Consider the following 17,427-nt stretch of genomic DNA (forward strand, 5'->3'; position numbering starts at 1 on the left):
ATCAGAATAAAGCAGCTTACCGTCTGACAGTGTTCGTACAACAACATCTTGGGTAGAGACTCCAGGGCCATGTTTATTGTAGGCTACCACTCGGAAACTATACTCTGTGTATTTCTTCAGCCCATTAATGGTATAGGAGAGGCCTCCTACATCAACATCCTGTTCATAAATAAACATGCATACAAGTCAAGGCCAGAATCAGGTCTGCAACTATGATTATGGTTTTAGATTTTCAGTTTAGCAGCAGGACTGAGACCATTTTGTAGCGTGTGCAGTTGATATGCACACGTTATATGCAGCCAGGACTTGTAAAGAGAATAACGTTGGGCTTGCGAAATAAAAGTTCTACCTGTGTGATTTAAATCATAACACGGACACAGGGTCTGTAAGTGAAAAGGGATCTTGCAAAGTTGCCTATTAGTAAAAACTGATATTATATTTGAATGGTGGGATGCAGAATCTACCTGAGAAATACAACATATTCCTATTTCAAAAAGTGATGTCAAAATTTTTTCAAGCGTTAACAAAAATATCTGAGAAGCAAAAAAGCTTCCCTCAGCTTTTTTTTTTCTGAAAAGCTGGAATAATATTCATGCACAATTGGATGCAAAATTAGGAGCCTGGGATTAATTATCCCAAAGTTATGATTATTTCTCAGTTGGCAATTGGACTTTTAAATTTTAAATATTTGTGCTACAGGATTCGGCCTGTCAGAAGAATGAATGCTTGGCAAGCCCCTTCTAGAAATTTAAGGTAAAAATACTATCAAGGAAGAATCACTGTTACTGGCATTACATATCACACGGAAAGAGCTAAGTTTGGTACCTGTTCATTGTCCTGTCCCTTCTCCATGTAATAGAGCTTGTAGTTCTGGATTTCTCCATTGCCAGACAACGGCGTTTCCCATGTCACGGTAACTGAAGTGGGTGAACTGGCATACGCTCGAATATTGGGTGCTGGACCAGGAAGCTGAACTGAAACGCAAGCACGAAACTACGCTGGTCACCAAACCTAACCATTGCATTTTGTGTTGCTAAACATTTGGAGTCAACTTCACACGAGTAATCAGCAAGAAGAAGGGTATTTGTTCCCATGTCAGTGTTTCACATGGATACATTAGGTGGGAAAAGGTGGACCCAAATTTCCCAAAGAGGACATCAAAAGATTCAGCTCCCTGGGTCAGACTTTTATTTTGTCCTCAGTGATCTTAACAGAACATGAACAACTCACTTTGTTCAAGTTTTTCTTTTCTTCTTTTTCTGATTGATGACAACTAAAAGCGTTCCTTTTACAACAGAAAGTTTAGAGAATCTGTCAAGGAGCGCCCTATCAGGAGTCCTTAAGAGTGAGATACCACCGCCACAGATGATGCTCAAGTATCACACACTGGTAACAGATGCAAGGAGCTTTACCTTACCAAGTCACCAGCTGTGACGTAAGGAGGGGGAACATGGAACTTCTAAGATGCTTTCCTGAATCAGCTAATCTAGAGCTGCAAACATATATTACAAGTATCTGTACAGTAGTGTGGGCCACCATGGTAAGGTGAAATATATGCTTGAATGATTACCCTGTGTTTTTCTTTAACTGTGGCGTGCTTGAGCTTAAGCCTGGGGGGGGGGGGGGGGGCTTATAATACCTAGTTCTTAAACAATGACTAAATAACCTTTCCTGTTTTAAAACTTACATTACATTGGCTTTAACTTTAAATTAAACACATTTTAATCTGGAAATATTAGAGCCATCTGAGTTGCAGTACAAACATAAGTAGAAATATTAATATTGCAAAGCATCTTTTAAAAGATTCTCATACTTTGTTTCCAGAATAAATCACGCAAGCTTACCAAGAGGGTAACCTGGAAAATCATTTTGAAACTTTACTAGCACGGTCTGCGAGCGCTACTGGTAAAGAGTATCAACTTATTCTGGAAAAAAGGTCACTAACGGAGAAAAGAAAATCTCTCACAAAGTCAAGACGACTAGAAACATTTACCGCTTACCCTCAGGCTGAGTTGCCACCTTCAGGGGTACTGAGCTCTCGCCGGGGCCATGTTTATTTTGAGCCACAACTCTAAAGACATAAACTGTTTCTGGCATCAGGTTTTGGATCGTCACTTGCATCTCTCCCGGACGACTTGTATTTTCGACACGTTCCCTTTAGGAAACCAAAGGTTTGGGCGTGGAAAGGATCGTTGATTAGCAAGAGGATTCGGGTTTGGGGGAATAAAAGAATAGCTCATACTGGGAACGAAGCTAGCATGTATCCTGTTTGAATATATCTAACGTGTGAATGACATGCTTAATTGGATCCCGCCAATTATACAATAATGATAATCTGCCAAAATTGCTGGTGACAAACAGCTTCTGATTTTGCAACTTTGCTTTGAAGAAATACGCACTAAAGTAAAAGAGTAGGTTACACTTAACATCACGAAGACATAAGTAGGTTACACTTAACATCACGAAGACATAAGTAGTTTCACTGTTATTCTCGTAACAGTACACAGTAATTCACAGTGACAGTTTCTCCCGCTGCTCTGAAGCCAGAAAGAAAAAATATTTAAGAACCAGAGACGTTGTCTGGCTAGATTTAAGGCATTTTTGTTAATATCGCCGGGCTGCTTTTTGTGCACTTTTCAAAGGAGCTGTTTTTTTCCTCCAACCTTTATTTAGTTCCTCCCTAATATTTGGATTTTTTTAAAACATCCCAAGGCTCTGACTCAAACAATGCCGGCAAACAGCTGTGGCATTTACGACGTTACCACACAAGTCGTGGAGGCCACAAAAGGCAACGTCTGCCCACGGAGCAAGGGCGGCAGCCCAGCCCGACGCGTTAGCAGAGACCGGCCGTCCTTGGGGTTTAAACCCGCGTCGTTGGCGGGCAACGAGGGCCCGGGGGAACGGCTTTGGTCAGTCCTGCTCCGAAGACGCCCACCTCTAGCGACTCACAGGAGACACCTGTGGTCCACCGGACGCACCAGCTTGCCTGCCCGAGCCCTAAGAAACAGTGCGATGTGTGGTAACGACCTTCATTTTAGACTCGGGAAAAGGCAGGCATTTAGCAAGCTTTTAAAAGCCATGATCCAGTTGGGAGAGGACGCTTTGTATATCCGAATATTAGGCGATCGGAAAGATTATTGCCCTACTTTTAGTAAGCCTCAATTGTAGCTACCGATCAGGGGAGAAATACGCTGTTTGAGCCGATGTGAAAGCACGGTCTTGCCCTGAACGCAGTTCAGGACGCTTGGTCGTTTCTTATCTCCCTTAGCACTGAGATGAAGATTAAGAGATTAATCATCAACTAACTCCAGCCTTTATTTCCCACACGTTGTTTTTGTCATGTGAACTTTCACACGGCTGAATTTGGGTAAGGACATTGGCATACCGTCCTTTTCTTGAAAGCAAACTAGCTACTTTGTCACTGGAAACACAAACAGTATCACAAGGGAAGTCATCAAAAACCTTCCCACTGAGTAAATAAAAGGAAAATGTGAATGATACGAATTAAATCCTTTCCCTTTCACCTGGCAGACTTTAGCTAGCTCTACAGCAGAGGGCAGACGACTCTCAGTCCAGCGATGAGCTGCTCTTCAATCATTTCTAGTGCAGAAGCCTCGGCAAAATTACGTCGCAAACCCTCCAGGCATTAAAGGGCGGTTTAAATTATGGAAATAAGATGCTAAAATCCCAATTTTTAATTTATTTCTTTGTACATCAACTAATGAGGTTGGTTTAGCATAACTTGGTTTAAAACATTTCAGAAGCTGTGTTCATTTCTACAGTGTATCCATACACAGAGGGAAACAATATGCTAACCGTAACTAAAAATCTGTTTCAGCACATTTCTCCAGCGTAGTCTCCTTCATGAAAGTTGAGCTAAAATGGCACCACATAAACAGCTTAAAAAAGCAAAACAAGTGAAATAAATTAACTTCCACCTTTGAATGAACACCATCCTTATTGTATATTTGGAATTAAAAATGCCTACAAAAGATTTCTCTTCTTCTCATGTTTATAAAGTATTTTCTGTAAAAAAGAAGAGAAGCAAGAGACACGCTAAAGAAACATCGTACTCACTACAGAACACAACAGGGGCGCAGGGGAAAAGATTAAATATTTTCCCGCACTAACTTTCCCAGTTATAGCAAGTGCAATATGTCTGGTTGAAAATGCCTTTGCAGCTGGCTTAGTTTCCTTTAAGATGCATCTCAGCTATAACGACTGGTTTTTGAAAACCCAAAATAAGTGCCAACTGATTCACAGCTGTGGAACAACATTCATCTCTCATTGACATGCAAAATATTCTGCATTTGATACCTCAAGTGGAAATGCACTCACTGATTTTATCTAGCAAAAATCAGCAATTCGAGGTTATCATTTAAAACTACAAAGAAAAGCCCAAATTATTTTAATGGAAAGACAACATTTATCAACACTCACAGAAACGCCAAAGTGTTGCAATTTTCACTAATAACTGGGAGCTGGGCCTTCCATCCCAACAGTATGTTAAAGACACGTTGAGATTAATCTAATTAAGTACCGCATGAATCTCTCATTTATGCTCTTTCTTAGGGAGCCTTGAGCACCGTCGACGAGCTCTGATGTGTTTAGGTAGGCGCAATAGGTAACGCACCAGATGTTCTGTATGAATAGCTCTACCACCCGACACAACGTTACGGCTATTCTAACTCATTCCAGCTTAATCCCCAGTTAGAAAGCTCTGTAAACCAGCATTAAGGTTTAAAACAGCTATCAAGTACTTAAGGGAAAAAAAACTACAGGAATATGCAGTTTGAGAACAGAAACAAGCGTTCATCTGGAAACTCGCAGTTTTAAGTCACGCTTATAAAAAAGAAACCTTCAGGGAAGTACTAAAAAGTGAAGATCGTTTGTGTCAGCCATGTCAATGCTGTCTCATCCCTTGTAAAGCCAGGCAGTGAACTCAAACAGACATTTTGATAGTGTGATTACACAGGATTAAATTCCATTTTCTGTTTGAGGCATATTAAGCTGAACTGTAGGTTTAATAGTATTTGAATATATCACACATAATTTACCATCTCATATCAGTTCTGTTAGCTATTTCATTTTCAAATCTTTTAAGACTGAAAGTTCTTATGCCTGAGTGTTCATCTAAAGTTTCCCAGAACCAAATGCATCTGAAGTATCAGACACTTTTCAGGGGAGCTGTCTTGAATGTGGAATATTGAACGAAAGGATGAAGGTAACTACATGACTATACAATCTGCGTTTGCTACCTGAACAAATGACTTGAATCCTTCTGGAAATACAGCAGTAAACTCATGGGATGGTCCCTAACTTCTCATGCGATTCTTTCAGTAAAAGCACATCTCTTAGGTACTCAGGCTATAGGTACTGGATGAAGACATGCATGGTTTGAAGAGCATCACCAGCTGGTTTCCCATTACGTAGTCAGGGAAATAAGCCCAAAGAAACTGGCCTGTGCTACCACCACGGCTGATTTCCACCCTTTGAGAAGCTCCTCTTCTATGGATAGCTTTAGTTCTCTGTTTTAAAGAGTAACCTCCAAGTCCTGCACAACATTAGATGGACCTTGCTGCCTCTGACCGCGGCTCACTGCTCCCGGACAGCTCCTCTCTCAACGCACAGCCAATTCCCTGCTGCACCTCCTCCTCCACTGCTTGCCGCCTCGAGCTGCTCTGCTAGAGTAACTGGCAGCTTCCCAGGATTCACCAGAGTATTGGATCAGAGGGACTTGGGAACTCTGCAGACTGTAAATATAGTCAAAACCCAGCTTCAGTTATTTCAGGAGTGATAAAAGCCACCATCGCAATTTTGGCAGCGCTGGCATTTTCTGCGGTAATTCCCTACTTTCAGTTGCTTACAATTTTCCATAATATTCAACTTAGAGGCCTAAAATTTTTCCCCAGGCAGAGAAGGCGTTTAAAATGTGAAACACACAATTTTCCTGGGAGAGGAGAAGAGGCCCGAAGGGGATCTCCTTCTGAACAGTTCTGGCAGCTGAAGCAGTCGGAGGCCGAAAGCTGCCGTGTGGCACGGGAGCAGCCTTTAGCAGCAGTGCCTGAATAGTCCAGGAGGGGAAAAAAAAACATGCGCCAGTCAGGAACGCTTTGTAGCCCTCTGAATAAGTTCAAAGTGCAAAGTTAAGGAACACCTTGCCATGTTTCTGTGTGTATCTCATTTGCCTGAACAAATAAAAATACAATGAATGGAAATCAACAGTGGCTGAGGCAACGTCTCTGCTGGAACCAGCCTCTCCTGAACTGCGCAGCTCGGAGACTACAGAGAGATGTAAATGCTATTACAATTCTCAATATAAAAATGACTCTCTGAAGCCCTTTTAAGATGTATTAGTGGATATCGGGATATCTAGCTAGGCCGTTCCGCATTACAGAATTGTTCCTCTTCTTTCATTTTTTTAAAAGTCCAATTAGAGGCAAGTAAATACCTAGTCTGATCACTGCCCAAATATGAGTAAAGAAGAAACAATGTTCCGGTTACTAAAAGGATCCAGTAACGCAGGCAACAAAAATGAGACACGTAGGCAAAAATATAATAGTATGACGAGATGATACATAGGCACTTAAGACCACAGCAAATATGCGTGATCATGTATTATTCAAGGACTACAGAGCAGCATTTAAGTAGCGTTTTATAAGGCTAGGAAAGAAAGGACGGTTGCCCATCCAAACTTAACTTTGAAATTGTCTGACTCCTGACGGCTTGGTTATGTATGACATCTTCACCTATTTTTTTACTCAATAACTAAGCAACTCTTTCACAAGGCCAAGCAACTAGTCAAAAAGTACCACTTAACGTCCACAAGCTAACCAGAACGTGCGTTGATAGACTAATCACTTGTCTCTTCTTTTATGCTATTATTTACTGTCACTGTGCCTTTAAATTTCAAGTACAAATTCTATCCACATTTATTTAATCTCTACACAATTAGTTACCTGTGTTTCTGTGCCTCTTCCTTAAAAGAATTAAAAAAAAAAAAAACTTAAATGCAACTGTAAATCAGCTCCACCCACCCACCCATGCACAAACACCCCCTCTCCAACAAGCTGATACAGGAAACTAAGTAAGAATAGGGAATTTTAGACTCTTCATTGCAAAGGTTAGGCAATTTATTGATTGCAGAGAAATCACTTTAGGACTAGGAATTACAAAGAGTCATCAGAAAAATTCAATGGAGGCCAGCATCCTACTCATCAGAGATTTTTGCTGACTTTCATCAAAAGTGCCTAGAAATAAGGGAGGAGACAATATTACAGGGCCAAAAACCTTCTGCAGATCTCCGTCCTTTCTTTACCGCTAAAAACAGTAAACCTCTACCAAGTTCACCACCTCAGCTTTTGTCCCTTTTAAAAATCAGCTGGGTTTGGGGAGGCAGGCGAGGTTAGTGCCCCTTCAAATACGTTCAGGACCTGAATTCACTCGAGCCTTACCTTTAAACATCACCCGAAATTCGATTACATGAGTTATTTCTGACCTTCCAGGTAGAAGGGAATACTTGGTTCAATTTTAACTACTGTTCTCCTATCATACACAATGCATTTTACTCATCGCTTAATCCAGCTTAATGGCACCAAAATTCATCCCCTAATCAACGGACACTGGCAGGCTGTCGGGACCATCAGGTCATATCTAATATGAATAAGATGAAGCAAACAGCATCCATACTTCTCTTCAATGAGAAAGTGGAGAGCACTGACACAAGCGGATGGCCAAGTCCTTCAAACTACTTGCTCCCAACTAATTTAATTTATTATTCTCATTCTCTAAATCCAGGCTTAATGTCAGGATTTCACAGTGTTTGCATACCAATCTGTGAAATGTGGGATACTGCCATCTTTATTAGGCATAAAGATTCCTAAAACTTACAAAAAGACAGAGTAGCGGCAGAGGTTAAAAAATAATGAATATATGTGCTAATAAAAGGCTTCCGGATCCTACTTTGAACCTCGATCCAGAAGAACACTGAAGCAAAGATCTCACTAAGTCAATGAAACCACCTGCTTACACATAAGCACCTGCTTAAGTACCCTGCTGTGTAAACTCTCTGCAGACTGCGTTAACTGAACCCTGGAGGACTGCTTTGCAAGAAGTGGAAACAGCACTTTCAGCAGATTGTCCTGTAATTTCTTTCCTAATTTATTCACCACCAACTATGGGATGTCTCTTGCCCTATATTCTGTACAATGCTTCTGGCAACAGGAATATTGTCCAGATTTCTACAGTCTCTTATGTAGTAGAAGGGGATGCACTTCCCCCCTGCAAAAGCAAGACCCCGATTAGGGAGAGGCATGAAGCCATCTCCAGCAAATTACTTCCTAAAGAGCCAGCTGGTGGAGCAGCTGCAACCAAAAATTTGGAGGAGGAAAGGCAGGATGTAAGAACAGCTAGCAGGACATTTCCATTTTTCCTGTCTCACTTAAAATACCTCTAGTAGGAATGAATACTACCAAAACAAGGAAGCAAAGCACATTTGTGAGGCACAAAAAAATTTACTACTTGCCTCTGTTAGTTGCCATGCATGAACCTGGACAAGATGTCCATCCACAGAATAAAAAAACCTTTGGAAATTCACCACAAATAGTAGTGTGTTTTATATTTTTTACCAAAAACTTTCTTAACTTTGCATTTTATGATCTAGTCACTGAGTAGACAGATAATTTCCTGGTGAGCAACAAATCTGATAATCAAACTAATTTGCAATCAATTAAGCACTGTTTAAAATGATTGTTCGCTCCAACTTCTCCATCCAAGGAGTTTGGCCTTATTGCAACAATTTGATATCGTAATTCCGAGCAGTTGATCCTATCAGTAGGAAAAATGGGTAGACTGCATTAAAACATTGGGATAGTATGTCAAAATTCATGAACGCCTCACATGCATGAAGTTTCTACTTGCAGCAATTACTAAGGGAGAATCAACAGTTACCAGCCCCCGCCACAAGGCTCTCTCTAGGATTACACTACGTCTAAGTGGTTTTAAAGCATGAAGTGACTGCTCTATTTCAAACAGCATGTGTATTATCTGGCGGCTGTTTATGTGCCTATGGTAGATGGCGTTTATAGCAGTGTCAGTATTCCTGAAGAGGTGTTACAGTCTATGAATGCTTTTAGTTTCTAAGCAGTCTGCTAAAAGCAGGTAGCAACTGTTTGCAGTCAATCAAAAACAGGCACAAACAGTGCCCACAAGAACGTTTTCAGATCAAACTATTCAAGCTTACTCTTCTACAATATTTTCTGTGAATCAGACATACATACATACATACATATATATATATATATATATACACACACACAGTAGCAATGAATTTATTAAAAATTAATTTCCTCTAATCATTTCCAGGAACAGGGTGGCAGGAGGGAAGGGAACACAACACAATTGCTCCTCAGTCTCTACAGCCCTTAACATTTTGGGCATTAAAGGCTAAAGCTTAATAGTCCTTCTACACACAGCTAGCATGAAGAAGAGTCATGAACGAGAACAACCCATTTCGCATGTATAGATCTTTACCTGCTTATACCTTCCTTGGTGTAGAAGATTGAATAGGTGAGGTTGTCTCCTTGTGGGTCTGATACAGGCGTCCGCCACGTCAGTCTGATGAAGCGAGTGGAGACGAGGGTGGCCACAACATCTCGAGGGGCTGAAGGCAATGGTCCAGTTGTTGCTGGTGCTAGATGGTCATTAGTGGCACTGGTCAGTGAAGTGGGAGGTAATGTTGGGATGGCAACATCTTGTCATGTGCAAACATTGGGGAATATGAAGGGCAAACATCACCACGGTTTAAAAAAAGAAAACAGGGAAAAAAAACAAAAGAAATAAACAAAACCACGATGGGAAACAAAACAAAATGAACACACAAAAAAGGCCATTAAACTGAAGGCTGACATGCAGGCAAAGGTAACTACTGAAAACTAATGGGAAATATTAAAGGACACATCACTGTAGAGCAAGCAGACCAAATCTCCACTGTAATGGAAGTGGCAAGGGAAAGGGAAGGGTGAAAACTGAGGATAAAATATGACCTGGAATCCTAAGAGGACATACCAGTGGCAAATACTGTTTCATTTCTTCATAAACCAGATGTGGTATCAAACATTTATGAATAAAAACTCATACTATTTATTCAAAAGCACATCCAGACCCAATTTTCTACTTTATTTCATTAACACGCAGAATTAATTTATACTTTTCTCAATCATAAAAAAGGCAGAGGGAATACACAGAATTCATTAAAGGAGTGCAAACTTATCCAGGTTGTGCAATCGAAAATTGAAGTCAGTTCACATAATAACTGTTTTCTGAACTGGTTGAGTTCTACTGCTGCCAATGGGAAGCTGTGCTAACAAACTTCACGTGGCAGAGGAAATAGAGGATTTTTCCTCTCTTCCACTAATGTCAGTATTTTCTTTCCGTCCATGTTTTCCCTCCTTCTCATGACATACACACTACAACATTTTGAAAAGATACTAACAAGCATAGAAAACTCTTGCTTCATGCTACATGAAGACTTTACAGACTTTATTGTGGTGTTAAGTCATGTACGTCTTCCTGTGTCACCATTTTAAAGCTAGGCTAAATCTCTAGGATTACTGCATGAAACGGCTGGCAAGCTAAGAGCAAAAGCTGTGACATACAAATAGCTGTTCTCCAAATCCTATTAAAGCAATCTCTCCGACCCTGCAGTAAATCTAACAGTAATATTCTGAGCAGCGGGGCCCCAGTTACCATCGAGTATTACAGGAAGCACAACTGGTAACGCTTATACTTCGGGTTACCCTGATTTTTTCATATGAAGTAGATTCTTAACCATTTATCAAACTTAAACCACATGATGACATTTTCCACACTGGAGTCTAGGCTGCCAAATACACTTATTTGATCATTAATTATGGAACTAAAGTGGCTCACATATTCCAAAAAAAGAAGTTCAGGACAAGTACAGCTGTTGTTGGAGAGCCAGAGCATCTCCACCTAAAGTACTGCTAGAATATACGAACTTGTGTCATGATAAACAAGGAAGAAACCACATACAAAAACACTGTTTGAAACAGAAGTCATTTGAATAACCTATCATGAAGAACAGTTTGTTTTTAATTTTTAAAAAAACATTGTCAACCAAAGAACCATCCCACATGTAGGTCTTGACTTAGCAGAACTCTGATTTTCCGTTTCTGTTTCTTAGGCAACTATTGACAATGAATAAAACATTTGCTTTAATCAGACTTGCACAACGCAACAAAAGCATGCGGATAGAACTATGAAACAATTCATTGTTTCATATGAAACAATCCTCTATAGAATACCACAAAGATAAGCATGTATTTCTTGGGACTGGCAACGACCACGAAGGAGGCCCAACTCCGTTTTCTCTGCTATGTTGGACACCAGTGAGGTGCTTTACGAATTCTTCCCTTCCCACTTGTCCGTGCACCCAGAACCCTTCCACTGTTCTTCCACCTCTCCCCAAACGCTCACCCAAGGTTTCTTCTCTGGGCGCCGATACTGCCTACAGTGTCAGCTGGGAAAATTTCACTCCCTCACAAGTACCAGCATAAATACAATTAGCAATTTAGTTACATTTCAATTAAATGTTTCTCCTTGCTTTGATACTAAAATTAAAACTTTTCACTTCAATAACTGTATCTTTAGAGGACTCTGTACGACTTCCAGAGCCCGGAACATGCAGGCTTTGACACTGAAAACACAAATCACAGAAAGAGGGTAGTCAAGAACGCCTTCCTTCTTAACTAACTTTTCTACACAGTAATAGCCACAGATCACCATTAAGTGTTCTCCAAAATCCCCTCACCCCGACCGCTGGACCACACCATTAATTTCACATTTACTGCAAAATCTATACTATTCTTAGGTCCCTTTAGTCAGATTTCTTACAAACATGGGTCAGATTTTAGCTCTTGTTCCAAACTCAAGAGGGCCCCTACAGCCCAAGACACTACCCAGGGCAGGACATCTCATTTCAGCCATTGTTCACAGGCACAGTTCAATATACCAAGGGCTAAAAAAGCAGCATCTCGGGGCAGAGAAGGTGTTAGTTAAAGCTATCAGCACTTACAGTTACCATTGCAGCCTGCCTCCAACCTACAATATCGCCAATTCTCAGAGCCATGAACACTGAAGTTTGCTGTGGGCAATTTTTTGGACAGCAGTGCTGGATGACCCAGCCGGAGAGATGCTTTCCTGGATCTGCTATTCATAAATACAAAAAATTTGCTCAGGGAGCTGATAGTCGACGGCAATCGCAGTTGATGTGACCATCAGATGGCAGAATTTAAGAACCTGAGGAAAGTGAGGAAGACCATGGCGTAATACAAGACACTGGACTACAGGAGAACAAACTTCAGCTTGTTCACGGGACACACACGAACTCGTGGACAGCTGCCTCTGAGCCAAGAAGCCCAGGAGAGATGGTTGATCTTCAGGGACGGGCTCCTCAAAGCACAGGAACGGTCCATTCCAATGGGTAGGAAAATAAGCAGGCCTGGCAAGACGACAAAATGGCTGAACAGGGAATGCCTGGCCAAGCTCAAACACAAAAAGTGTAAGCGAGGCAAAAATAGAGCCAGGCTACCCAAAAGAAATATAGAAGCACCACCTAGGCCTGCAGAGCTGGAAAGAGGAGAGCCAAGTTTGGCTGCATTTGAAATTGGGGAGGAACATGAAGGGCAACAAGAAAAGCTTCTATAGGCACAACGGCAGCTAAAAGAAGAAGAAAGTAAATGCTGACTTGCTGCTGCTGAACGGACAAGCCAGTGATGAAGGACATGCAAAGTCCTGAGGAACTCAGTGCCTTCTTTGTCATGTCTTTGCTTGCAAGATCTGCTCTTAGGCCTTCCTGGCCTCTGTGCCTAGTAACAGTGTGGGGATGGCAGTAGGGGAGGACTGAGCTAGGGACGAGTTAAGCAAATACAACATACACAGAACTATGGGGCAAGGTGAGAAGCATCCGACAGTACTGAGGGAGCTGGCTGACGTCATTGCAAGGCCTCTCTCTGTCGGCTTCCCAAGTTCGTGGCTATTGGGGGAGGCTCCTGAGGACTGCAGTATGGCAAACGTCACATCCCTCTTCAGAACCGCAACAGCAGCGTGCAGGGAGCTAACACGCTGGTCAGCCTCCCTCCCAGCTCTGGGAAGGCTATGGAGCAAATCCTCCTGGAAGCCACGCCCAGGGACAGGAGGGAGAAGGTGGTGACGGGGAAAACCCGGCATGGCTTTACTAAGGGCAAACTGTGCCTGAGCAACTCCTTAGCCGCCTCGGCTGAAGTGACTGGCCCCGCGGCCCGGAGGAGAGGAGCGGACGTTGCTTCCTTTGCCTTTGGCAAGGCCTTTGACACAGTCTCCCATAGGACCCCTGCAGCTAAACTGGGGACACTCGGACGGGGCGGGCGGACTGCGCGCCGTGCGCACAGCTGGCCGGTCCGTCAGGCTTCCAGTGTAGCAGCGAATCGGGGGAAAGCCTCCCCAGCGGCCAGCTATGAGGGGCATTCCTCAGGGCTCGCTGCTGGGACTGATGGGGCAGAGTGTGTCCTCAGCAAGTCTGGAGAGGATACCACATTGGGAGAAGCAGCTGATGCACTGGAAGACCGAGCAGCTGTTCAGAGGGAACCCAACACAGACAAATGCAAAGTCCTGCATCGGGGCCAGGGCAGCTTACCAACATTAATCTCACTGCTCATAAATGATAATTAGAGTGCCAATTCAGTATCATATTTAAGTGCATACTTAAACTTGAGTACATACACGGTTCCAATTACATCAGCCAAGCTTCTCCTGTATTTATATTTGAGCCAGTATTAATAGTTCTCCTGGACTGCAGCCTTAATCATTGCACTTTTCTTTATTCCCTTCACACAACTTTGCCTCTGAGGATCGTGGTACAGTATTCTGCAAAACACTGCCTCAGTGCTTCTAGTTTTCAGCATCCTTCCCGTGGTGTCTGCTTAATTGACTACCATTTCATTTCAAATTTTAAATTTTCAATTCTCTTTAAATTTCATTTGAATACTTTCTACTTGGAAAGAGCTTTAATTTCCTATTCTTCTGTTAGGTGATTACATTATTTAAAACCAAGAAACAGTGTGAGGAACAATCTGTATGGAAGGTGTTATTAAAACAACCTCATACTGTTTAGCTACAGCAGCCAAATGCCTTCTGAAGTAGCATTCGCTGAACCGTTTTGGTGACCTCTGTAACTGATTGCTTCACACGTTGTTTAAAACTACCTAACATATTAAGTGCCTCCTTTTTTGAAAATAAACTTAATACACTTTAAAAATATCCAGTACAACAGACAGTTGCTACTGCACTTTCTCGATAAAGGAAGTTCCTTATAACCATTTCAGTTGTTCATTTTATCTCTAGGAAGATTACAGGAAATGAATATGTACTACATGAACTTGCAAGGAACAAAACTCTAAAAAAATTTATTAGGTCGCCTTTCTCCACTACAGCAGTTGTCTAGGATACCTATTCCAACTCTAACTGTAATGCACATATCTGAGGATTACCTTGCATTAATATTTTTGTTTCACTTACGTGTCTTGGTGATGTTCTCAGGTGATCTGTTGGAAACTATATGCTCCTGATGCAAAAGATGCATCTTACCTATCTTTACAAATCACCATGTTTAGTTAAAATGTAATACAAATATTTTTCAAAAAAAAAAAGAAACAAAATGATGACATTTCTCTAAGAAAATATATTACCTTAATGAATTTTTAAAATTCATCTGCTTAATCTAAAACACATCCCACATACTAATATATTTGTCTTCCTACATAATGAAAAAGATACATCTTTTACTTAAGTGATCTGCACACACTGCTTGAAGAACCTGCAGGCGTCAAGATGAAGAAGCTGGGAGAGCTGCCAAGATTTCCCAGACTGACAGAAGCTCAGTTACATCCTTGTGCAAGACCAGAGACTGGAAATAGTCCTTCTGACAGCGTTATAGATAGATTGGTCAAACACAACAAAAACTAGTAGAGTATGAAAAATAAACCACGAACCAAATAAAAGCACAAAGGACTTGCAGAGTGTACAAGTAAGGTAAGCAACGAACAGGCAAGAAAACTCACCCATGGAAAGCTGCAATTACATACCAGCTTGGTAGTAATTTGGCACTGTGGATAGCTGCGGAACGTATTTAGAAGACTAGGTTATTTCTTTTTCCTTTTCCCCTCATTCTCCCTCAAAACGCCTTGAGTGCCGTTATAGACTCATTTGTGCACAGCCCTGTGAGCAGAATGCTCAGCAGTGCAGAGCTGTGCTAATGAGTAATTACACTAAAATTAGCTTTAATGCCAATAACAGAGCAGCTTTATTACTTAAAGCTCTTAAGCACGATGTAACAAGTAACACACAAAACAAGCCTTTTCCTTCTAACGTACATTTCATCAGTTTATATAAAGGATCGATACTCTGGAATATTCCTTACAGTGCTATTTCTCCGCAGCTTTGCCTTAATCTTAGGTTTTTAAAAGATATGAAATACGCATTTTCAGCAAGTGACATGTTAAGAACATGGAAAAAGAACGATGTCATTGCATGCCAGACATATATACAACAGCTTTGTCTTTTCAACTGCTGCTGATATATCACCTTCTCTAAGCTTGTATTTTTCTAATGGATCAAGGAAAAGTCGTTGCTCAATTTAGTGTCACACAAAGAAAGGCTGTACAGTCTAGATATAGCGCATTGTCTTGAACAGCATTTGAAAGAAATCACTCAGCAAAACAGCTGACATAAAATAAATCACTCCCCTTTAAACAGTGGCTCCACTACAGTGAGGGGTTGAGAGGAGGAGATCGAGGTTAAATAACTAAATAAATAACTAAATGTCGCCAAGAGGATAAATTAGAAATGTTGCCATACGATTTTAATTCTGAACCAACAGACAACGAAAGCGGGTGGATTTCTCTTTTGCATCTAACCAATAGGAAAAAGTTAAATTCCAAGCAAAATAGTTCAAACAGTCCTTTTTCTCCTGCACATAACGAATTTTCCAATCCTTTTCTAATACTCTCTAAACCCGGTCAACAAACCAATGCCTGGATTACATGACTAAACAAACGCAGATTATGTCTAACTACTGAAACATGCAATCGCTGCAGGCACTGGACATCCTGAAATACAAGATGGACAGAGAAAGGAGAAAGTATGATTTTACTAACTTTCCACTAAGGATCACTTTTCACTTGTAGCACACATACTTTATATGGTATTTCAACACATAGCGTTGTTAACTTGGGCTGGCCACAGCCTGAAGCCTCCCAGGTGCAAGGCAAAAAGTGAGTCCAGCTAAGCCAGCCCTACCACAGATGCCACGGACTCGGCCGAAGAGGAGGTTCCTCATCACTCTCTCGACAGGTCTGCTCCCTGCAAACCAGCAGGCTCCCAGCTAGTTTCAGCGTGACCGTGCAGAACGAACACGCGGGCACACACCGCTGCATTGCTAATCGCTCAAGTCCCTCCTGTCAAGCTGCTCTTTGGCAGGCTTTCCTAGGGTTTCTTTTGAGCAGCCATTACCTGTTCCAACAGTTTTATCAAAATGAAGACACATGCCCGCAAGGAGCTAGACTGAAACCAAGCTAATATCCACCAGCGGATATTATCCACTTATATATCTTGAATCCTCATCTTCACAGGCGAAAGCACAACGTAAAACATTATGTTGTTAAAGTAAAAGCTATGGGTGACCATCAAAGTTTGAGGCACTCATATGGTACCATCTTTCAATCAGGTAGCAAAAAGACCCTCAGTGCTACTCGTGTAGTTCACCGAGCGTGCGTCTGTGATGCTATTCTGTCATCAACATTTCAGGATACTGATGTGATCTTTTAAAAACAACTCTGTCAGACAGACCACACCTGAAAACTAGTAATTGAAATGCTTTATTTGTTAGCTAACGATTAGAAATATTTTCCATGTTGTCCAGCCCCTCCGCTTTATATTTCCTTTTTCCTCCTTTTTTCCTCCCGTGGCACATTATTGGCATACTCACCGCTTCCTCCTGCTTTGGGCAATAACATTCCAATTATAACATCGGATATACTACACAAGAAAAAACAGAATAGGAATGTTATCTGCTTTCAGGTTTGTCGCTGTTATCTGAATGACCTGGGACGAGTCCAATTCTCTTTGCCTCAGCTACCTCCTATGTTTAACAAGTATACTACCACCTACTTCATGAAAGTAGTATTGAAACTTAAGAAATTAAGATGCATAAACACTTTGACAACAACTTTATGGGCATGTTTAGAAAACCGTTGGCCATATTCAAGTGGTCCCAAAGTCAAATTTCTGCGCCTGTCAAATGAGGGCACTCAGTGTTTCTGAAGCATGATGGAGGCTACACCTACATCGGAGGGTGGTGCAGTGCAAGCGGAG

At 41.5% G+C, this 17,427-nt stretch overlaps 1 protein-coding gene across 17 annotated transcripts in view; it reads right to left on the reverse strand.

Moving 5' to 3' along the window:
* NEO1 (neogenin 1) overlaps positions 1-17,427 on the reverse strand; it is a 220,724-nt gene that overhangs the window by 44,599 nt on the left and 158,698 nt on the right. For 11 of the 17 annotated variants that reach the window (XM_068958981.1, XM_068958972.1, XM_068958977.1 and 8 more), the window contains exons 8-11: positions 9,532-9,751; positions 2,001-2,155; positions 826-974; positions 21-159 (exon numbers count right to left, since the gene is read on the reverse strand). In XM_068958981.1, the coding sequence (XP_068815082.1) occupies positions 21-159; positions 826-974; positions 2,001-2,155; positions 9,532-9,751 (663 nt within the window). The remainder of the gene's footprint in view (positions 1-20; positions 160-825; positions 975-2,000; positions 2,156-9,531; positions 9,752-17,427) is intronic. The other 6 variants (XM_068958976.1, XM_068958979.1, XM_068958974.1 and 3 more) reach the window with 1 other exon arrangement.

The sequence above is a fragment of the Struthio camelus genome, chromosome 12, assembly GCF_040807025.1.
Source record: "Struthio camelus isolate bStrCam1 chromosome 12, bStrCam1.hap1, whole genome shotgun sequence".
Lineage (NCBI taxonomy): Eukaryota > Metazoa > Chordata > Aves > Struthioniformes > Struthionidae > Struthio > Struthio camelus.